The sequence below is a fragment of the Episyrphus balteatus genome, chromosome 3 (assembly GCF_945859705.1).
Source record: "Episyrphus balteatus chromosome 3, idEpiBalt1.1, whole genome shotgun sequence".
Taxonomy (NCBI): Eukaryota; Metazoa; Arthropoda; class Insecta; order Diptera; family Syrphidae; genus Episyrphus; species Episyrphus balteatus.
Window position 1 is genome coordinate 33,058,108 of NC_079136.1, and position 24,470 is coordinate 33,082,577.

Here is a 24,470-nt window from a genome sequence, read left to right on the forward strand (position 1 = left end):
CGAAAAAGTGTGCAAAAAACAGTGTTTCAAAAAACATTAAATTAAACAATTAAAAAATAAATTTTTTAATTTTTTTTTTAATTTTTGGTTTAAATATTTACACAGCATTAGAAAAAAAAAAATAAAAATCAAAACGTTTTAGGAGCCCTCTTCCTAGTTTTAACACTCAAAGCTAAGAAAAAAAAATAAAAAAACAGATTTTTTTTCATAGTAAAAAATTATTAACTTTGACTTGCTCTATAAGGCACACCAATAACCCAAATTATAAATTTTTTTCGAATATTGCAAGCACTTTTGTCTAAATGGGCCACTGTGCGCCTTATGCGTGAAAAGGGTTCATACCTAACAGTTGGCATAAATTTTGTTAATTCCTTGAACTTGGTGAATGAGTTTCTTTCGTTATTATTTTTAGAATTAAAAATTTACAAAATCATCTTGACTGAAAAGGGTGTTTTTTTAAGTAAAAATGAAATTCACAACTATATAGAAGATATCATTAAAAATAACAAAAATGATACCCTAATGAAAATTTGTAAATACATATTTATGTTTCATTTATATTAAATAAAAGATAAAGAATTATTTTCTTATACTCATATATTATATGTCAGAAAAAAAGAATCTAAACAGTCTGTAAAGATATTTTTGGTGAAAGGGGTTTTTTTTTTTTTTGGGAAATGAGAAAAATCCGTGATAAGTCCGAAGAAATCAATGGTATAATTGGTAGGTACCACTACGAACTTAAAATTTGTCTTTGCCATGGGAATTCACGAATAAAAATATTTGTCTATTCATTTTTTTTTTCATAAGAATGGGTGTTTTTTTTTTAGGTAGGTATACACAAAACGTGGGTTTATTGCAAGAAATCAGAATTTGATATAACGTGGAAATTTGGTAATATTGTTACATTTGGAATAGAAACAAAGAATAAAGAGATTTGAAAAAAAAAAAAAACAATGAAAGGGTGTTTTTTTCGATAAGGATGCAAACTCTGTAATAAGTCTTAAAAAAGCCAATAAATTGGTGAAGAATGTCCAACAGCCTTAGGATTAACGTTTAATTTGTCATGAAAACCAAAATTTAAATGAAACTTTGGGTGAAAAAGTGTTTTTTTTTTTTGGTGAAGGGAACACAAGTATTTTTCAACGTTTTCCTCTAATCTCACTTTTCCACGAAAAAAAAATCACCTTTCCACGCAAAATTTTTGTATATTGACTCTTTTGATTCTTTATGTTTCTTCAATCTTTTTAAATGAATTAAATCCAACGTATAGCATGCCTTTTAAATTATTATTTGAGTTGTTTAAAAAAAAAAAATTAATTAGGTATACCTACAAATTTTCAAAAAATTTTTAAAAAAAAGTTGTTGTGTCATTTAAAAGAGATATACAGGGTGTCCCAAAAGTAATGGATCAAACGAAATATGCTGATTGGGGAACTTAAAGGCTCTCAGAATTTGGTAACTTGTTCATCCCAAATCCTTACGGTTTTCGATTTAATGCAATTCTTTTGAAATTTCGAAAAATCCCTACTTGGCAACAGTATTTTGCTTCCTGCGCCCATTATTGATTTTTGTTTTTTTGAATTCTTTTACGAAAACATTGCCAAATAATTAGGAACAATTTATTAATCAAAATATTTTTTATTCCATACGCCATTTCGCTGCAAATAAACTAACAGTTTCAAGTTTTATAAAAAATCTATTTCTAACTTTTATTTGAGAGCAACACCGCAAACAAAATTTGTACGGTGCGAGAATGGTTTATTATTTTATTTGTTATTGTGGTTTTCAAAAAAGTATAAAAGTTTCAAAAGTTGCAGTTAGATCGCAAAATATTACAATTTTAATTCAACAAAACAGGGTTTGGTTTGAAACTGTTAGTTAATTTGTAGCGAAATGGCGTATGGAATACAAAATATTTTGATTAATTAATTGTTCCTAATTATTTGGCAATGTTTTCGTAAAAGAATTTTAAAAAACAAAAATCAATAATGGGAGCAGGAAGCAAAATACTGTTGCCAAGTAGGGATTTTTCGAAATTTCACAAGAATTGCATTAAATCGAAAACCGTAAGGATTTGGGAGGAACAAGTTACCAAATACTGAGAGCCTTTTAGTAGGCCAATCAGCATATTTCGTTTGATCCATTACTTTTGGGACACCCTGTATAATTGACACATAAAAACGGAGATTCATTATATCAAAAAATTTTAATTTATCAAAAAAAAAAAAAAAAATTGTAAAAAAAATGTTTGTTCCTTGAAAATTTTATTTTATGGCACCTACTAAATCGTTTCTATTTAAGAAATTTCGTTGTCTGATATGCAGAAAACGGTCTTATGACAGGTAAAGGTACCATTACACTGACACATGAAAAACAAAAAGTGGCGTGTAAAATCCATCTGAATTACAATGCTCGTTGGACAAAATTGCAAAATAATGAAAAAAACTAAATTGCAGTTTTGTTTGTTTTTTTTTTTGCATTTTTTTCAAAGCCCGAACCTATTGGGCCAAACAGACCTTGAATTCTGATTAAGTGCATTGAATTCGGGTTTACTAAAATTCACCAGGGCCAAAATAAAATAATATAGGCATTTGTATATAATCCTAAGTAGGTCTAGTTCGTTGTACAAGATGCCACTTTTTATTTTTTTTACAATGTCCTAGTTTTTGTTACAACATCCTCTGATCATTTCCAAAATTACAGAAGGAGCATACATTTTAACAAAAAGTGTTACTTTTATCCCTGTTTTTCCACTATCTTATGTATTTACTATACAATAGTTTAATACTATACAATAGTTAATACTATACAATAGTTTAAACAATAATTTTAGGGATCCATATACTTACATTTAAATGCTTCGTTATAAAGAAGTAAAAAGCATTAAACAAAAATTGTTCAAAAAGCTACATCAGTAATCCCTACAATTTTTCTGGTCTATTTATTCTCAAGGTCCCTTTATCTGAATCATACCTATTAGAAAACAGATTGAATTTCTTTCATTGCAAAATATTACAACCATATTATTAATCCAAAAATCATAATTTTACAGACAATCGTTATTGTGGTATAAATTTGGCCAATAAAATAGCTACAACTCCATTTTAGAAATCAAAAAAACAAAATTGAAAATCAAAAACTATAATGCCTCCAACCCTTACTCCCCAAAAATATATTTAAAGTGAAAAATCAATCGAAATGACTTTCAATTCTAATATTTTGTTTCATCTCTTCTCCTTTTTAATAAAAAAAAAAAATTTAAGGTCCTTTCATTTTGCAAAAATATAGAAAACAATATAAAAACTTTTTCACAAAATACAATAGATGCCACCTGCAGCCACAAAATAGTTCTTTTGAAAACAAACCAAAACAAAAAAATATAAATTACTTATTATTATTATTTTTCTTTTGGAAGGATACCAATAAGGATAACATAAGAGGGGTGGAGGGAGGAGATTGTTAGAGTAAAAGGTGGCTATATATGGTCTCTTCCATTAAATTAAACCAGCACGTTTTACCAATTTGACAACAAAATCAAATCAAAGAGAGGGAAGAAACAACGCAACGATGATGATGGAGGCGAAGCAAACAAAGTTAAATATTAGAAAACCACTGCCACTTCAAAAATCTAAAGCACAATTTCATCGCAATACACACATCACACACATATACGCGGATCAAACGTAATAGGCAGAGTTGTTATAAGGGTTTTTTTTTAAGTTGTGGAAAAAGTTCTAGAGCTTAAGGAAATGATTTTAGAATGAAAAATAAAAAAATAAAAAAGCGGGTCCTGAAGGGTCTTCAAAACAAATAACTGATAAAATTTTCAAGGATTGTCCAAAAAATAAAAATTAAAAAAGCATTATCCTTCGTCCTTAAATTAAAAAAAAAATTTTTTTAAAACATATTCCAAGCAAACTTTTTTTTAATCAGCCATTTCAAAAAAAATGTTTTGCTTTTTTGTTCCTATAAAACTGTTATAAAGATAACATCCCTGTTGTGCACAGTTGCGGTTCGGTTTATATCCATGTCACATTTTACAAATCAAAGACAAATCAAACACTTGATTTGGTTTCGGGATACGAAGAAATCCATTGTGTTCCTTATGTGTAGGCAAAAAACGTAACTGAAACTGTTTGTTTGCAAAAATACTTGTCGTCGACATTTCAATTTGCCACGTTTCACCCTCCCTTTCACATCCCTCCCACATCCCTTATATGAATATTCCACTCTATCTCTCCCGCTGTGTGTTTGAGATTTTCCCGATGATTTGATACGAATTTTAAAACGAAATTTTTCAAAAGGGATCAAAATCATATGCATATTAGTGTGTGAGTTCGTGTGTGTTTCTGAGTTCAAAAAATAAAAAACAAAGAAAAAAAAAAAAACGCTTAGCCTCCATTTAAATTTTCCCTCTCGTGTTCAAGGTTCAAAGGTATTGTTTTATTTTCTTCTCTTTTTTCCCTATTTTTTTTTTTTTCTCAATTTTTTTTTTTTTTATGTTATAGCTCGATAAAACTTTGTAATATTTTTTTTTGCACATTCTTTTTCAACTTTATTTTTTTTTGTGCCATTTCAGCAAGAATGCATCGAACTTGGAAAAATTCCAACTGGCGATATCAAAGAAAGAGCTTTATCGTGAGAACGACACAGTTGTGGATGCCGTCATACGCGACATGGCCAATTTACCCATTCACCACGTATGTAAGTACCCTACAACAAGTTAGTATGATGAACTGGTGTATACACCTTATACCTTTTTACTCTTCTTTACATCCCCATATACATCGCCTTTATCAAGTTGCCATTTGTCAGAGAGAACCCAGTTTTGCATTTAGGGAAGGTACCCCTATTATTCAAATTGTTTGCATTCCTTTGCCTTCGTCATCTTTTAAAGCATTTTAAAACCAGAAGAAGACAAAAACCCATAAAGGTACGAGTATAAATATAGGATATAGGCACATCATATCGAGTTATCTACCTTTTAACAGAACTTTTGTGCTTACAAAGGAAGAGTGAGTGAGAGTACCCTACACTCTTCGATGCTTCGATTATATTATGCGGAAATTCATTGCCAAGGGAGTTTTTTTTTTTTTAAATGGTGGAATGAGGCTTCTAATTTAAGCTCGTTATCGGAGAATTGATATCGAAACCGTATACCTTTGACTTTTTTGTTCCATACGTTACGTTAAAAAAAAAATTCGAGCCATAAGAGTTTTGTAAGCAAATTTGGTGGTTCTTAAATTAATCTTACTTTATGGGACTTGTGTACGCAATTTTTTGCGAAAGATTGCACCAAAGTCAAGTTATTTTTCAAGATTTAAGAATATTGTCGAATAACTTATACAAAAATGTAAGTTCGCAAGAAAGAAGGGGAACCTGATTTAAAGACTTTGATTTAATGAGATTAAACCGTCGTTGTGGTAAGAAAATATTAGCAATATTTTAGTTCTCGTTTTAGAATATATTTTTGAAAAGAATATATTTTTGTTTATTGTTTTATTCAAGTCAATTTATTGTTGTTTATATACAACTCATTTTTTTAAATTACCTTATGTAACCACATACATTATGTGATCACACTTTAGCCCTGTAGCCTTAAGATAGCTCAATATATTTATAGTAGAACCCTAAATAAGGTGCAGGGGAAAATGGTTTGATGTCAAAATCCCGAAAACTGAAGTGCCGGAAACTAGTGATGGGGACTATCGAATGATTTGAATAGTTTATTCATTCATTTATTCATTCAAATAAAAACTATCGAAAAAAACTATCTAATAAACTATCGAATCAGACTATCGGATTAAAACTATCGAATAAAAACTTTCTAATAAACTATCAAATCATAAAAAAAAATATTCGAATAAAAAACTATTCGAATGAAAAAACTATCGTTTAAGAAAATCATTCGAATGAGAAAGCTATCGAATAAAAAACTATCGAATAAACTATCGAATCAAAAACAAATATTCTAATAAAAAAAGCTATCGTTTAAGAAAACTATTGAAATGAGAAAACTATCGTATACAAAAACCACTTGAAGTGATATAAAAAAAAACCACTCAAGTGATATAAAAATAAGTGAATAAAAAAACTTTTCAAGTGATAAAAACTATCGAATAAAAAAAAACTATTCGAATGAAAAAACTATCGAATAAAAAAAACTATTCGAATGAAAAAACTATCGAATAAAAAAACTATTCGAATGAAAATCGTAACTAAATGAATGAATGATTTTAAACTATCGAATGAATGAATATTTTACAACTATCGATAGTTTGATAGTTTTTATTCGATAGTTCCCATCACTACCGGAAACCTTAAGTCCCGAAAATACAAAATCAAGAAAACCTTAAATTCAGAAAGTTCAAAATCTCGAAAGCCAATAATCCCGAAATCCAAAATCTAGAAAACCCAAAATGCCGAAAACCTAGAATTTCGAAAATTCAAAATACCGAATAGTACTTACCTATCCTGATGGATTTCGGGTTTTTATGTAGTTTGTTATTTCGGGACATTGCGTTTCTGGGATTTTGATTTTTTTTATTGAGATGGTAAACAAAATATTTTCCAAACTGTAAGTCGTAAAGAAATGAAGTTAATCGATAGATAAATTTGTTAAAAAATTACAGAAATAAATATTTATTTAAGAAGAATCACTGCAAGAGGCAGACCTTTGAAAAAGTATTTATTATTGGCAGGGAATTTTTTTTACAGAAACTTTTTTAGCTCAGCGCTAAAACGGATTAGTTCCAAAAATTTCATTTTGAGAAAAACGAGCAGAGTTTCTTTTTTAATGGCTTGTAATAGTTATAAAAAAATAATTCTTAGTTTGTAATTTTTTTTAGCGGAGAGTTTTGGCTATACTTTTGGACTAAGGTGTGATAGTTTTTTATTCGGAAATTACATTGTTAAAAATAGTATAGGCAATTTTGTCTGTGAAGCCAAAATGGTTTCCACTAGAGTGACAAGACTTTTTGGCTCTAATTTTAACTCTTATTAATATAATTTAGTGGGAATATATTTTTATATACTCAGTTTAATTTTTTTTTTTTTTTTTTAAATATGGGTTAGGCCGTTTTGTTGCTGAGCTCCAAAAAAAAAAAAATTGGAGACCGATATGGATTTTTTTACGCCTTAGTTTCCGAAAATTAAGTTTTGGAAAAACAACTTTTTTTTTAGTTGTTTTTTTTTTTAAAGGTTTCTTATTTTGGGGAACTTTTGAAAGCTGAAGAAAATTATCAAACTCACAGAACTAAAAGGTGAAATTGATGATGAAAAATTGGATTTTTTTAAATGATTTTTTGAACTTCGAAACTCATTTTTTTAACTTATGTATTACTTTCCATTAAGGCAAAAAGATAATTTAAAATCTTGTATCTAATTATCACAACTAATTTGTAAACTAAGACGGTTTTCAAAAAGTTGATAAAGATAAGGTATTTTAATACCAAACATTTTTTGAGAACGAAAAAATGTAGAAGTCTATTTTACAGAGTTTAATGAAATAAAACGTAAAAATTGTTTTGGAATCCTTAATAGCTAAACTAAGATAAGTATCTTCCTCCATCCTTTCTAATTTTTCATTATTATTTTTTATAGAGATAATTGGTAGCTCTGGTCCTTCTATGCGCCCCGTTTTGTGTAATTTCTCTAAGTAACATGTGCAATGTGCATTCCAGCATTCACTATCTTTTTGACTTTATTATTAGTGATTATTTTCTGATTGTTAGTAGTGGGTCTTTATTTTTTTGTTTTTTTTACAAAAATGTAGCAGAAGGGCAACATTGCTCAGAAAAGGTTACGGCAGGTCTTCTGGTTTTAAATTCAAATGTTTAATATATTTTTTTGTTTAAAAAACCCCTCTTATTACACATTTTCTTGTGGTTTCCTATATATTCTAGTTTTTTGTATTTCTATATCAAATTATGTGGAAAATTTTAAAGCTTTATCATACTGTAGACAACCCTTTTCATGTTGAATGAAATATGTGAATATTAATAATACAGAAGCTGCTATTATTGCGAATGCACCCATTATAATTTGTTTCATCCAATTTTATTGAAGGATACAAAAACTTACTTGTGGTTGTTGTTCGAACTTCAAAAAACTTTACTTTCCCACATATAGTAGATATGAGTTTATGAAACCAACAATATGATAGTTTTCAATTAATTTCCTTCTTTGGCAAATAATTAAGGGCTTCAAAATTATTCATGTTAAAAATTTATGAAGAATGCTAGGGTGAATGCTTAACAGTTTAGCTTTAAATGTCATTGCTCCTCTATACTTATGTATTGTATAAAGGCATGCATTTATCATTTCATAAATTGTGGGAAAATAACCATAAGTTGCTTTGTAGCTGGTGGTCGCTAGAAATTTCCTTTTATAAGACTTCAGAGTTGATTATATTAAACCCTTTCTTTATGGTCCCAAAAAAAAAAATCACGACTTTTAGATCTAGAAAAGGGTGCTATAGTAAATGAATCGTTTATTTCAGAAATGACATAAGTCCATGAGCATAAACTTTTCAGGAGCAACAAAAAACTGTTTTTTACTTAAAATTCCACAACACTTCAAATTTAGAGTATGCCGAGTTATAATCTAGCCTAAGATGCATTTAGAAACCTTTAAAATATAAACTTTTTTCAGGTCTTTGCAAGTTTTTAAGCCTTTAAAGTCGGTGGACTTATGTCGTTTCTGAAATAAACGAAATTTTTTTGGTAAGACTTTTGTTTTTGTTTAGCTATAGTTTTTGAACCGTACTTTCGATTTTAATAAATTAAATAGCGGTAGATAGAGTAAATCTTTACCTTTTTATAGATGTATAACTTAAAGGCTTGCGTGTCATGATGTTTGCCAAAATAATTTAAAACTGGTAAAATGTCATATTATTCAAGAGTTAAAAATGCTGCCACCACCAGAAATCTGGCTATAACTTTTGAATCCTGAGTACAATTTTAATGAATTTAATAGATATAGATAGAGTAATTCTTTACCTTTTTATAAATATTAACAAAAGGGGGTGCGTGTCAAGATTGCTGCCAAAATAATTTAAAACTGGTAAAAAGTCATGTATTTAACAGTCAAAAATGTTGTCACCGGGTGAAATTTTTCCATATATTTTGAACCCTTTTCTTTCAGTTTTCGTATTTTGGGGGGTCTGCCATACTTAATTTTTTTCCAGAAGATGAAAAACAATACATAAATGAGAAATTTCCAAAAAAATTTTTTTTGGAAAAAGTGGACTTATGCTGTTTCTGAAATAAACGATTCAAATTTCATGCAACTCATATTAAGCTATAGCAATCGAAAAAGGAATATGCTTCAAATAGTTTGGCATTTTTTAAATTACGATAAGTCGTTCAGAAGTTATGATACCACATATGAACATGTTCAGTGAATGAAAAGTCAAATGATCTGAATGAAAAGTCAAATGATCTGAATGAAAAGTCAAATGACCTGAAAAAGTTGCGACTTCAGCTAAATTTGGAACCATATATTTATTAAGAGGGGTTTATTCTGAGCATATAAATATCAGGTCACATAGTTTGTGTCATCCGCCATTTCGAAGAACGTTTAAGTCTCAATACCTCGAGAATGATTTATAGCACAGTAAATTGCAAGATTTTTTCTAAACCAGTTAGTTCCCACGCTTCGTGGGTTCTTAAAATTTAAACTCCATTTAGAGCCCAATATTGTAGGTTTTACTGAAGTCTTCAAAGCAGGGTTGTAAAAATATCAATTGCAAAAAAAAAAAAATGCATTTGAAATAAAAAAAAAAAATATTTATTGCAACCAACAAAAATTTGCAATAAAAAAAAAATATTTATTGCAATTGAAACAAAAAAAAAACTGAAAAATATTTGCATTAAAAATAAAATTTTTATTGCAATTAAAAATATTTTGCATCAAAAAAAAAATTATTGCAAATAAAAATATTTTGCATTAAAAAAAAAATGATTGCAAATAAAAAATGTTCTGCTTTGAAAAAATTTAATGCAAAATGTGTCCATTAAATATATTTTTTTAATATTTGTCGAATTTCATACAATTTTGATTATTTGACCATACATTATGTTCAATGCTATAGTTGACATAGCATATGTATGATCAGTTCGACGAGGTAGCGGGTCATAATTCTGCTTGTCAAAATACTGTATGAACAAAATACTGACTTGCAAAATTCTGTTTTTTTTTTAATTCTGTATTGCAAAATACTGTATTTTCAATACAGTATGGGTTGGGGTCGAAATTCTGTATGTGCCAAAATTCGGATTCCAAAATTCTGTATTCCAAAATTCTGTATTTTAAAATTCTGTATTTTAAAATGCTGTAAATACAAAATTCTGGATTTCAAAATTCTGTATTCCAAAATTCTGTAAATGATAAAAGAAAAATTGTTTTGATAATGAAAAAACGTGCGCACTTTTTTTCATTATCAAAACAATTTTTCTTTTATCATTTACAGAATTTTGGAGTACAGATTTTTGGTATTTTCTTTGAAGAAAATGTTGAAGTAGTACCTCCCAATTGATTTGCATATATGACTTATAGCTTTTGGATTGAATTTAAATGACATACCTTGAATACCAAAATTCTAGTAATATTTTGTTTTTTTTTGTTATTTTTTATTTGTTTTTGTCGGCTCTTATACACTGTTATGTATAAGAGTTATTTTTTTTTAATTGAATACTAATTGTTTAACAGAATAGACAAAAAGGTATAGGTTTGGAATATACAGAATTCCAAAAAGCAGAATAATGGATTTCCAGAATTTTGAAAACAGAATTTTGGATTTACAGAATTTTTAAATACAGAATAATAGAAAAGCAGAATAATGGAATACAGAATTATGTTCACACAGAATTTTTTATTGAAATACAGAATTTTGGTCATACAGAATTTAGGAATACAGAATAACGACCCGTTTCCAGATGAAACAAATCCGCGCTTCCAGTATTCAAAAAAGCATTTTTTTGGGGGTGCCTAATACTTTTGGCCAAGGCTGTATTTGTATATATTTTTTATTTAAATTTGAAATGGAAAACAAATGCATTTAAAAAATGATTTTTTACAACTCTGCTTCAAAGTGCGACAAAATTCAGAAATAACAGTCTTTAGCAGAAATTGTATAAGAATTTAACTTTAATTTTATAATGTCTGATAATCATTTTTATCAAAAAAACAAAACCGACTTCCATGATTCACAACGGGGTTTTATGGTTTTTCTAAAAGTTCCTATGGCTTAAACTGAACGAAATTGAAATGGGACCACATTGCAGGCACTTGCTTCCCAATACAAAAAATTATCAAAATTGATTCACTCTGTCCAAAGTTATGCGGTAACAAACATAAAAAAAAAAAAAATTGAATACCTTTTCCTTTTTTTAAGTCGGTAAAAAAAGAAGAAGAAAGTTATATTAAAATCATATATTGAGCTAATTTAACAAAAATAAAAACCTATCGTATTTTTGTCTCAATTTATTTTCAGATCAAAAAGACGGTGGAACTCAGTTAAAATTAGTCATCGAATATACGAATGACATCAAATCCTTAATGAAACCAATGAGGTAAGGACAACAAAATCACACCCATTAGATACAATTAAAACCCTTTTTCTTTTAATACTACACACTCATTTATTTTTGTTTCCTGTATATTCTCCATTTTCTTTTTTTAAATCAACTTCTTTATAAATATTTAACTGGACAATGTTCAGTATATTCGATTGACGTTGTATTTTTATATTGAACACCGGATGAACATTTTCGACTGGAAGAGGATTATCCATTTCCAATCCGACCTTATAAACTCCCTCTCTTTCTTCCTTAAATTTCATCCATTCATTTTATTTTGTGTATTTTTTAAGTAAAATACATTTAATTCTTAATACACTGTTTTTTTTTTTTTTTTTTTTTTTATTTTTCGAACTTTCTTTATTGTTAACATTCGTATAGATTTACATTTATATTTCTTTTTTTTTTGTCATATTTTTGCTTGGTTTTTATTGTAGGGGAGAGTGGGGCCAAATGTAACACTTTTTTCTAAAATCGATGGTTCTCCTACAAATTTGAAAGTGGGTCAACCAGACCTTTTTTAAATTAAAGAAACATGTTTTAGCTCCAAGATCCATCATAAAAATTTAGCAAAACATAAAGGTAATGTTGAAAAATAAAGCTTCCACAAAAAAAATCGTGTTGTTTCAACTTACCCCACATACAGGGCAAAGTGTAACACATACCGGGGTAGGTTGTACCAAGAACTAAAAATAAGAGCAAAATACCTTTATTTGTTTATATTTATATATTTTTAATTAATAACAATAAAAACAAACCTCAGTCATGAAATTTTGGTGCAAATTTGTAAAAAGTGGAGCAAATCCAAGATTTCCAGAGAAAATTCGACAGTAGTCTTAAATAAAAGTTATTCGAATTCATAAATTGTTTTATAAGCTTTATGAATTCAAGTGGTGGTTCAAAAATGTGTTTCCAATTTTAAAATAAGTACAAATTCAATTACAAGCATTCATATTCAGGATTTTTAATTATATTAGGTAAACAATTTTTCAGTATAGGTAGGTTTTTACATGGCACAACTTGCCCCGGAAAAATGTTACAACTAGCCCCAGCATGAAATTTGGCACATAAAATCAATTTAAAAAAAAGCGAAACTGATATAGACATAACATATACACGCAATTTGAGCCAAAACACAGTTGCATATAACAAAAAAACACTTAGCACTCTATCTTTTTCGGGTAAAGAGGTAGACTAAAAATAAAATTAAAAAAAAAAGTTACAAACATTCATTTTTTGGGCACCACTAGTGTAACTTCTCACCCTGTAGTCTAATCTTCATCTGAAGAAAATGTGCCGATAGATATGCAAAAATTGAGCATTTTTCTCCTTTACGCGTTTCTTAATATTGAAAGGAACATCGCTTGTTTTAGCTGTTAATTCTTACCCCTGTTACATTTAGCCCCACTCTCCCCTACCTACAAAAGAGATACGTTTGTGTGTCAATTTTTATATTTTTAAATACAGATTCCCGAGGGATCAACAGACCTTACCGAATCACTTCTACTTTACGGATTACGAGAGGCACAATGCAGAGATTGCTGCTTTCCACTTGGACAGGTAAGAACAAATGACTCCTTTTTTTTTCTTTCTTTTTTTTCGCAATATTTATATTTACATTTTTACATTCGAATTTGTTTGGAGTTGTATCTATGATGCCGTTCCATAACGCCACGGTTTGGAGTATAATCGTCGGCGCGGCGGAGCGGTCGGTTGGTGGTGTATGATGTTTGTATTGCAATTTCATCCATATACGAATGCCTAAAGGCAGATAAATTAAAAATCGACTGTGAGTACCGAGTATTGTCACCCATTTGGGTTACACAGAGGCGAGACGGTTCTTTGGGTGTATATCAGCCTTATCGTCCTTTCATGTTATATTTACATCCCACAATCAGCCGAAAAAAATTACAAAAAAAAAATATTGAAACGAAAAAATGAAATCGATCAATACGGCAACTATTTGTTAATATTTGTTTTTTTTTTTTTTTTTAATTTTGATTTTTTTGTAAGGATATTGTTGATTTCTTTTGTATTCGTTGAGAGATTTATTTGATTCGTGGACAAAACTGTCAATCAATAAATAAACACAAAGGCGATGGTATTCCAAATGTAAAAATGTCCATATTTTAATTAAAGCTATTGAAATTTTTTTGGATAAAAAATCTTTATTTCAAAACATTATTTATAGCTTTTAAAGTACCTAGAAGTAAAAAATTCAAATATTCAACAAAACCTTCATTCCATTATCACAAGTTGCACTATTATTTTTCATACTTTTACTTATGCATACCTCACTCTTTCAACACTTTAATTTGTATGAATAAAACGAATAAAATGAATGAAATAAAAAATAAAAGCAAGCTCTTTAAGTCATAAAAATTCAATATTTCATGGTATATATAATTTTTTTTTTGTTTTCATAAGATGTATAAAATTTGTATGCAGTTTAAAAAAATGCATACATTTTCTATGTAGTGCAGTAGTAGCATTTCAAAAGTGTTTTTTCTCTATAAAAAAAAAAACACCCTTTAACCTGAAACATTTGATACTCATATTTTATCATTTTTATCAACATGTCATCAGTCTACCACTTATTTTCCAAGAGTAATTGGTAATATTCTGACTCTAGCTCTGTAATTAAAAGACTATTCATAAAGATCCCCATAACTTTTTAAATGAAGGTCGAGACATTTTGATATTAGTTTTATTCGATCGGACGTTAAAAAATACGTCGAAATCTTGCATCATAATAATAAAAAAAATTCATTACCTATATGCAACAAATCGAGTGGAACACAGAAAAACTCTTGTATCTACCCTTCCAGATGAAATAAAAAGTGGCGCAATGTCTCAAAATAACTCTTATATTGAGTACTATCAACCATGTAAATTTCATGGTTTTATCACAAAGTCCACGATTTTGTTGCTAAGTCGTCCCACTATAAGTCAATCATTTTTATTTGTTTTTCGAATATGTGAATATTTTTTAGACTTTTAAGTAAAAATTTCACTTAATTTTACTGGTTACTTCTTATCGCCAGTTACTGGTTTCAGTTTAGTAACACGTACAATTGATTAAAATAACACTGTGTTGCATAAAAAAATTCATGTCAATTACTTTGGAAGTGACCTAGCAGAGGTTGTAAGTATTACTGAGTATATCATATTTTGGCACTTGAAATTTTTCGTAGACCGTCAAAATTTCAAGTTACAGTAAAAAAAACCGTTTTTCAATGTTTTCAGATTTCAACGATTTTTCGGTCAATTTCAGATTTTTTACAGTTTTAAAAATATTTTTTTTTTATTATCTATGCTCAAGCACCAAATTGGTTGTAGATTTTATGGGCTGAATCTCAAAGTATAACATTTTTTCACCGTTTTTTAGAGTTCGGAGACCGTTTTAAGCTACTTTTTGTGTTTTGAAACCTTTTTTTTATACCTAAACAGTGTTATTGTTCTATTTATGCTGAATTAAAAAAGTAAATTAGTTAGACATTGTGGAAGTTGTGATTTTTTTACTCGAGAAAGAAATTTCACTTTTTTTCGACAATGAAAGAAATGAAAAATTAATTTCTCTGTTCATAATAAAGGTAGAAAAATATTTATGGTCTTCATTTTTAGAAAAAATGTTATTCTTTGTAATTGCATACGTTTGAAAAATTTTGATATAGAATTTGGTTGCTCAGATCTATATTTTAAATACTGATCATTTTTTATTGCCCACGATAACACAAGCTCAAAAAAAAGTGCCAATACTTTTGATTGGACCTGTCTATTTTTATTTTGACATGTTGAATCCGAATATGAGGTCAGTTTTGCCCAAACAACCTCAAAATTTTTATAAAAAATTCAAAAAATCATGAAAATAGTGCTTTTTTGCAATAAATTGAAATTTCTCTCTCGAGTAAAAAACCTTGACTTCTACAATTTCTTACTGATTTTGATGAATAAAAGCTTTTTTGATAAGCATAAAAAATGTAATAAAACTGTTTATAAAAAAACACAAAATGTAGCTTAAAACGGACTCCGAACTCTAAAAAACGGTGAAAAATGTTGTACTTTGAGATTCAGCCCATAAAATCTACATCCAATTTGGTGTTTGAACATAATGAAAAAATATTTTCAAAAAGAACAAGTACTCCTCTGTTTAAAACTGTAAAAAAAACTGAGATTGACCGAAAAATGGCTGTGTAAGAAATCGTTGAAATCTGAAAACATTGAAAAATGGTTTTTTGACGGTAATTTTGAAATTTTGAGGGTCTACGAAAAATTCCAAGTGCCGAAATATGATGCACTCAGTAATACTTACAACCTACAACCTCTGCTAGGTCACTTCCAAAGTAATTGACATGATTTTTATTTTGTAACACGGTGTAATTAATTTATTTTAGAATTTTGGGCAATATCTTACTGTTTACTTTCTCATAGAATGAACCATAAGTTTTAAGCACAGGAAACATAGAATTTTTCGTGGAATAACATATAGCAAAGATATTTTTTTTTAGATTTGAAAGATAAGTGTCAGCTCAGCTTAAATCCTGATTTTTGGGTTTTTAATTTTAATTTTTTTTTTAAGTGTTGAAAGTATTTGCAAATTTTCAAAATTTTTTATCAACTCTTTCGAATTTTTAAGTAAACCACTTCAAAACTACTTGTATAATTTATCGATATGTACCTATTTTGTAAAGAAACATCAAAAATTAAGTCCCGTCAGGTTAGCATAAAGATAGTAATTTGAAATTTGAAGAATATTTTTTTGTATTTATTTCGGAACTTTTGAGCCCGCATTTGCATTAAAATTCAGCATTTTGTAGAAAAAAATCTATTTCCTGATAATATTTTCGGTTAAATTATTAGTTTCGGATACAACGATTGACTATTCAAAATGACGCATTTCGCTAATAAGAAGAATCCCGAAAGTTAGGGATTTCAAATCTAAAAAAAAAAAAAAAAATTGAATTGCATTCCACGGATAAGGATAAGGAATATCCATTATTGTAGGGTTTTGTAGGGTTAGTTGTCTTAAATTACAGTAAAGTTCAAAAGAATAAAGTATAATAGCAGTATTAAATCAAAAATCTTACAATATACGTATATTGTGTGAGATTTGTCTACTATGCAAATTCAAAAACCATAACCTCGAATTCAAAATTATTGTTTTAATGTCCTTAATCCTGAATGGTACTTAAAATCTCCCCTCAAACAAATCCATCTTTTATGTTTTCTTTTCGATTAAAAAAAAACGTCTAATTTAAACGATAACAATATTCTTTTTATTTGCAACTTAGGCCATTACACCAACAAAAAATAATAAAATTACTATTATTCTTTAGCACCTGCTTAAATACAGACAATAACAATCGTCCAATAAATCTTTCTCTTCCACACAGAGAGAATCTTCTTCCATGCAAGTCTCATAACCATAATTTGAATATCATAGCAATTTTCACCAAAATTAGTGCGTTGGGTTATATTATTCCCCTGAGGGGTGACAAAAACCAAAGCCAAATCAAGCCAAACACAAAATCACATCCGTATCCTTATGGCAATGGGCTTCCTTCCGTTCTTCTTTCAAAAATAAACAAATTACATTCTTTTTTTTTTTTTCTTCTCGTGTTGTTGCTGTATTCTTAGTCGAGGTAATAAAATATACAATCACATTATTGTATGGCGAATAATAAATCACAGGGATTGTGCTGCCAAACAACTATACACCAGGCCCAACGAGCCAAAATGATGACACTCATCATCTCGTTTTAATCTCCTTGGGTCCTTGTGGGAGTAAAGGAATTGTCCTTCGTTTCGGAATAATTAATTCACCTGCATTATAATAACAGTATAAACGGTATACGTTTTGGTGTAGAGCTATAGAATATACAGAAGCTTGCCTCCTTCTTGGTAATATAACAAAGACTAGTGCCCGTGTCGTCGTCGTTGTCGTCGCTCTTCGTTGACAGACGGAGAATAATGTCCTTCTACCGCATAATGGACCAAGTTTGGCCAAACACCTTCCTCTATATACTGACGACGATGCTTTGTGTCGCTCTCCAACTACCAACAACTTCGAAGAAAAATCTCGTCCGTTGTCCGTTTTGGTTGGGCCTTCTTTTCTCCAGTAAGGACGGGTCACATAAATCAATTGGCATTGTCGTCTCGTGGAAGCTACATAATAACTTCCGCCTTACGGTCTACACCCCAAGCTGGAATCTAGATGAGAGAAGCTCCTCTCTATTGTGTATGGATGGAAACAGAAAATTCCCAAAAGCGAGAGACCCCAAGTAATAAAATTTAAAAATTCATCAAATAAATTATTCAAGTTTATTCGATCTTACATGTCTGCTGTGTCTGTGCCTGCATCATGCTGTTGGCTCTCTTCGAAAAGGTATAACATGATGCTGGGTTATGTCTCTGTCCTTGCCTCTACTGTCTTATCCTTGTCATGTGTGTGTTTGTGTTTTCTTTCGAGGCATGTGTCCTTGTGGAATCATCGTATAATATTTGTGTCGAAAAACTGTCAAACCGTTGGAATTCGATTTTGGTCCGTAAAGTAATAAAAAAAAAACCAAAAACATATGCAAAGACTTATCACCACCAAAATACAAGATGTTTGGTATACAGATATTTATTTTTTTAAAGCTTAGACTTGGGATGAATGTAAAAAGGTTTTGTTAAAAAATAAAACTAAATCGTTTTTTTTTTTTTAATTTTGTTTATTCAGTTGCTTTGTAATCTTTATCGAATGAAAGACGATTATTCAAAACACTTAAAAGATTATAACTTTTGCACCCCAACCATTTTTTTTTGATTAAAAAGTCTTTTGTTCTCAATACTAAATGAAATGGATTCTAAGACTCTATAAAACTGGAAAAAGGATTTTGTGGAGAATATAATTGAAATAAGATTATTTATTTCGTTAAGGAGAAAGTTTCTTTTTTCAATAACACAAAAATAAAAAGCCAAATTATAGCATCATCCTAAAACCACTTAAACATTAGAATGTATTCACGTTGCTTGCAAAAATAAAACAAAGTTTTTTTTTAAACTTTTTAGAGACCTTTTTTTTTAATCTGGGTTATTTTTAATCTAAATCCCTAACCACTAAATGGATGTTCTCTTAAACCTACTTAAAGATTAAACAAAAATCCTGCAAGTTAACACAGGTTTTTAACTTACAAAATCTGATTTCATGGCTCGTAGGTATTCTTGTGCCAGAGAGTTGAGCTTTATCATTTTTTTTTTGGAAAATTTTCATAAATTAAAAAAAATATGTTTTGAAAAAAAAAACATAAGTAAGCAGTTTTGTAGCCATACGCATCTTAGTATCGAATTTAAAGGTCTGACAACACTTATTTTGTGCTTTATACGGTTTTCAGGGGGTTAAATAACCCAAGTTTTCCAGTTAATGGGAATGGGCTAAATTTACACTATTTAAAATAAAAACTATAAAATCTTATGCTCTATCATTTTTCCGAAATCTGAATATATCAATCTTGAGGATGCGTCAAATAGAACTCAAGATATAAACCGTTTATGCGATTATGTTTTTGAGCCTTTTTGTTTAATTTTTTGTTTGTTTATTTGAATTAAAAATGCTGATATGGTTAGTTAAAAAAGCTTATATCTTGAGTTCTACTAGCCACATCTTTGAGATTGATATGTTCAGATTTCGGAAAAATAATAGAGCATAGATTTTATATTATCAAATCTTTGAAAACGCATCAATGAATTTTATTGAAATTTTGTTTTTATGTGACGTTTAATATTACCTTCCAAATGGCATACCAAACTTTTTTTTAAAATTTTGTTTGAATATTTTATGAACAAAAAAAACATTAAAAAAACGGCTCTAACGATCGACAAATTTTTTTCTAAAAATTGTCTGTTTTAAAAGAAATTAAATGGTATAGGTACTGAACGATAAACTAGAGAGTGGACTGTAATATTAAAATGTATCTATATGAAATAAATAAATAAATAAAACACGAATTGTCTTGTTTGTGACTGCGCGCAGCACGTCCTTTTAATTTAAAGGTCTTTTTATGACTGACATTTTTGACTGAGGAAAATGAGAGGAGGAAAAAGAAGGATGCAACACACACACAATCGTTGGCTGGTGTTGTTGGTTGCTAAGTAAAAAGAAAGTACACACAGCTTGTTCGCTGATCGCCTGTTCCTTTTTGATGTTGTATGTGTTGAGAGGCTTCTCCTGCGAGTAGGCGCGGATTATTTAACATCCTGCCCACTTTAAACCTACGGTTTAATATTTGATGATTGTTGATCTTCGATGCGTTGGGTGGGGGCTTCTTCCGAATAGCATTTGCTCAAGGACATTGGGAAAACCATTGGCGCCCCTGTTGTAAATGCCAATGGAAAAAACCAAGTCGATTCGGGTAATATGTAGTGAATTGACTGAGGGGATCTTTGCTCGTATAGACCTTATAGTTGACTGTTTTGCAGACTAATGATCTGTTGAATCTCTTGGGGATTTTGAAGTGGCCCACCATTTGTATTAGACGTTGTAAAAGCTGTTTATGCATTCGCATTCTACTGCTGTTGTTGTGAAACAGATGGCTTGTTAAGAATGTCTGCTCTGCTTAACTTGATGAAGAATTAAAATATTTGAATTTGAGGGTGGAAAACTTGTTCCGTTTATTTGCAAAATTTTTTAATTGATGGCTGTATTAGGACTTTTAGATACTGATGTATTTTTAAAATTGAAGAGGTATTGAAGCCTAGGCGCATTACAACATTCCCAGATGAATGCCGTTGAATGATGACAAATAATTGTTGAAGAGCTGCCGATAAAGGAATTTCTGTTGATAGTTTTGATGAAGAACAGGCCGATATCGAGCCATCACTCTGATATCAATGTTTCTTCTGTTGCCGCTACTGTTGTAACACAAACCTGCCTGCTTGTGAATGGATCACTTGCTGCCATTGATGGACTATATCATTTTTCTTGAGCTTGAACGCATAAGAGATGTCCCTGCCCACTTTGATTCGGCAGAATCAAGAGAATTATTAACGATCTTTCATGTGTCGCTCGGAAAGAAAAGAAAATAAAGAAGAAAATATTTAATTATGCTTCCTATTTGGAGGAATATTACAAATGTATGTATGTTTTTGAAATGAGTGTGTTTTGAAATTTAATATTTATATGTATGTATGTTAGAAGTGTTTTTCATTATTAAATATTTACTGTAAAATGATAATTTTTGGAATGCATTTTGTCTCTTGAACAAAAGATTCATCCTTGTTTCTTGTAAGAATGTACGCAAGGATGAATTTTGTCTGTTGAACAAATGATTCATCCTGAGAACGCATACTCAAAATGGGAAAAGGATACCCTATGTGGGTAGTCTGCTTTTCTGGAAGAATGTACGCTGGAATGAAATTTGTCTTTTGAACAAATGATTCATCCTACGAACGCACAATCAAATTCGTATTGTGAAAAGGATGCCCTTCGAAGGCGATCTGCTTTTCTTCTTTTTTTTTTTTTTTTGGAAGAATGCACGCTGGGATGAATTTTGTCTCATGAACCAATGATTCATCCTGCGAACGTACACTCAGAATTGAATTGTGAAAAGGATGCCCTTCGAAGGCAGTCTGATGCTTTTCTTTTTTGGAAGAATATACGCCGGGATGAATTTTGTCTCATGAACAAATGATTCACCCTGCGAACGTACACTCAGAATTGAATTGTGAAAAGGATGTCCTTCGAAGGCAATCTGCTTTTCTTTTTGGAAGAATGTACGCTGGGATGAATTTTGTCTCATGAACAAATGATTCACCCTGCGAACGTACACTCAGAATTGAATTCTGAAAAGGATGCCCTTCGAAGGCAATCTGCTTTTCTTTTTTGGAAGAATGTACGCCGGGATGAATTTTGTCTCATGAACAAATGATCCATCCTGCGAACGTACACTCAAATTTGAATTGTGAAAAGGATGCCCTTCGAAGGCAGTCTGCTTTTCTTTTTTGGAAGAATGTACGCCGGGATGAATTTTTTCTCATGAACAAATGATCCATCCTGCGAACGTACACTCAAATTTGAATTGTGAAAAGGATGTCCTTCGAAGGCAGTCTGCTTTTCTTTTTTGGAAGAATGTACGCCGGGATGAATTTTGTCTCATGAACAAATGATCCATCCTGCGAACGTACACTCAAATTTGAATTGTGAAAAGGATGCCCTTCGAAGGCAGTCTGCTTTTCTTTTTTGGAAGAATGTACGCCGGGATGAATTTTGTCTCATGAACAAATGATCCATCTTGCAAACGTACACTTAAATTTGAATTGAGAAAAGGACACCCTATGTAGGCGATCTGCTTTCCTGAAAGAATGTACGCTCGGATGAATTTTGTCTCATGAACAAATGATTCATCTTGCAAACGCATACTCAAAATGGATTTGAGAAAAGGACACCCTATGTAGGCGATCTGCTTTTCTGCAAGAATGTACGCTCGGATGAACTTTGTCTCATGAACAAATGATTCATCTTGCAAACGTACACTCAAATTTGAATTGAGAAAAGGACACCCTATGTAGGCGATCTGCTTTCCTGCAAGAATGTACGTTTTGTAAGAACGTGCACTCAAAAATGGAATTGAGAAAAGGACACCCTATGTAGGCGATCTGCTTTCCTGCAAGAATGTACGCTCGGATGAACTTTGTCTCATGAACAAATGATTCATCTTGCAAACGCACACTCAAAATGGATTTGAGAAAAGGACACCCTATGTAGGCGATCTGCTTTCCTGCAAGAATGTACGCTCGGATGAATTTTGTCTCATGAACAAATGATTCATCTTGCAAACGCACACTCAAAATGGATTTGAGAAAAGGACACCCTATGTAGGCGATCTGCTTTCCTGCAAGAATGTACGTTTTGTAAGAACGTGCACTCAAAATGGAATTGAGAAAAGGACACCCTATGTAGGCGATCTGCTTTCCTGCAAGAATGTACGCTCGGATGAACTTTGTCTCATGAACAAATGATTCATCTTGCAAACGCACACTCAAAATGGATTTGAGAAAAGGACACCCTATGTAGGCGATCTGCTTTTCTGCAAGAATGTACGCTCGGATGAACTTTGTCTCATGAACAAATGATTCATCTTGCAAACGTACACTCAAATTTGAATTGAGAAAAGGACACCCTATGTAGGCGATCTGCTTTCCTGCAAGAATGTACGCTCGGATGAATTTTGTCTCATGAACAAATGATTCATCTTGCAAACGCACACTCAAAATGGATTTGAGAAAAGGACACCCTATGTAGGCGATCTGCTTTCCTGCAAGAATGTACGCTCGGATGAACTTTGTCTCATGAACAAATGATTCATCTTGCAAACGCACACTCAAATTTGAATTGAGAAAAGGACACCTTATGTAGGCGATCTGCTTTCCTGCAAGAATGTACGTTTTGTAAGAACGTGCACTCAAAATGGAATTGAGAAAAATGTGCGTTTTGTAAAAACGCACATTCAAAATGAAAAGTTTAAAGGTCACCCTTGTAGGTAAACCTTTCTGCAAGAATGTTTTTTGCGAAAGCACTTTCAGATTAAAATTTATTAAAAAGGTCACCCTGCGTTGGCAACTCTTTTTCTGCAAGAATGTGCGTTTTGTAAGAACGCACACTCAAAATGAAAGGCTTAAAGGTCACCCTTGTAGGTAAACCTTTCTGCAAGAATGTTTTTTTTTCTTTTTTTTTGCGAAAGCACACTCAGATTAAAATTTTTTAAAAAGGTCACCCTGCGTTGGCAACTCTTTTTCTGCAAGAATGTGCGTTTTGTAAGAACGCACACGCAAAATGAAAAGTTTAAAAGTCACCCTTGTAGGTAAACCTTTCTGCAAGAATGTGCTTTTTCTGCGAAAGCACATTCAGATTATACAATTTTAAATGGTCACCCCGCATTTGCAACACTTTTCTACAAGAATGTGCGTTTTGTAAGAACGCACATTCAAAATAAAAAGTTTTGTTTTTACATACATTTGCAGCACGACTAATCGTACTATCGCACAAGATGGGAATACAAATCCTACTTGCCAAATTAAGATAAGAAATATATTCCAATAGGAAACAAGTGAAACAATAGAACAAAGAAACTTCTGAAGTAAAATTTAAATATGCGCCTGTATTAGTATAAATAAAAACAAACAATTAAACAATTATTGTGACAATCCATTTGCGACAATGCACTTGTATGTTTTGTTACTCTCCTTAGAGGAAAGATCGTATAATTTTTGAGCAGTTGCTACTTCAATCTACTTGCACTAGTTTTTTATAGCATTGAAAATTGAATTGTTTTATATAAAACACCCGCCTAAGTATACCCGCTCTTTTAGTCAGTACAATGAAAACTATTTCACTGGAGGTGTAGCTCTATACAATGACGATTGTATTTCTTTTGTACACATAATTTATTGCAGATGTAATTTTATTCCACTTTTTCTAAAAACTGTGAAAAGTTGCTAAATGGTTAAAGTTCTTTCTATACCTACTTTAGTATTTTTGGTTTCTCTTTTTTAACATATGAATAAAAATATCCTCCACACCACAGATTTGTCTGAGTTTTTAAATCTTGATGTGGCATATGCAATTGCAAAGGTAAAATACCTTCATGTTACACAATGCACGCTGTATTTGTTTTTTGTTTTTGTTTTGATTAGGTGCTAATTATTCGTAATAGATAATTTTTTTTTTAATTGTATGTAAGTAATTGCGTTGAGCGTATCTTATTCAATTCTAATAGGTAGACTTGAATTTAATGAAGACAATATGCATTTGATACTGTGTGGTCAAATCTTTATATACCTATAACCTGTAAAATTCTAACGATACAATTTATCACACAGCCAACGAGCGACTTTCTCGATGAACCTCAC

General features: G+C 30.5%; 1 protein-coding gene across 1 annotated transcript in view; it reads left to right on the forward strand.

Annotated features, from left to right (window-relative positions):
- The window catches only part of LOC129915244 (extracellular serine/threonine protein CG31145), a 107,766-nt gene that overhangs the window by 56,814 nt on the left and 26,482 nt on the right, over positions 1-24,470 (forward strand). Inside the window, exons 4-6 of the mRNA XM_055994725.1 lie at positions 4,583-4,707; positions 11,498-11,576; positions 13,050-13,142. Coding sequence (XP_055850700.1) covers positions 4,583-4,707; positions 11,498-11,576; positions 13,050-13,142 — 297 coding nt within the window. The remainder of the gene's footprint in view (positions 1-4,582; positions 4,708-11,497; positions 11,577-13,049; positions 13,143-24,470) is intronic.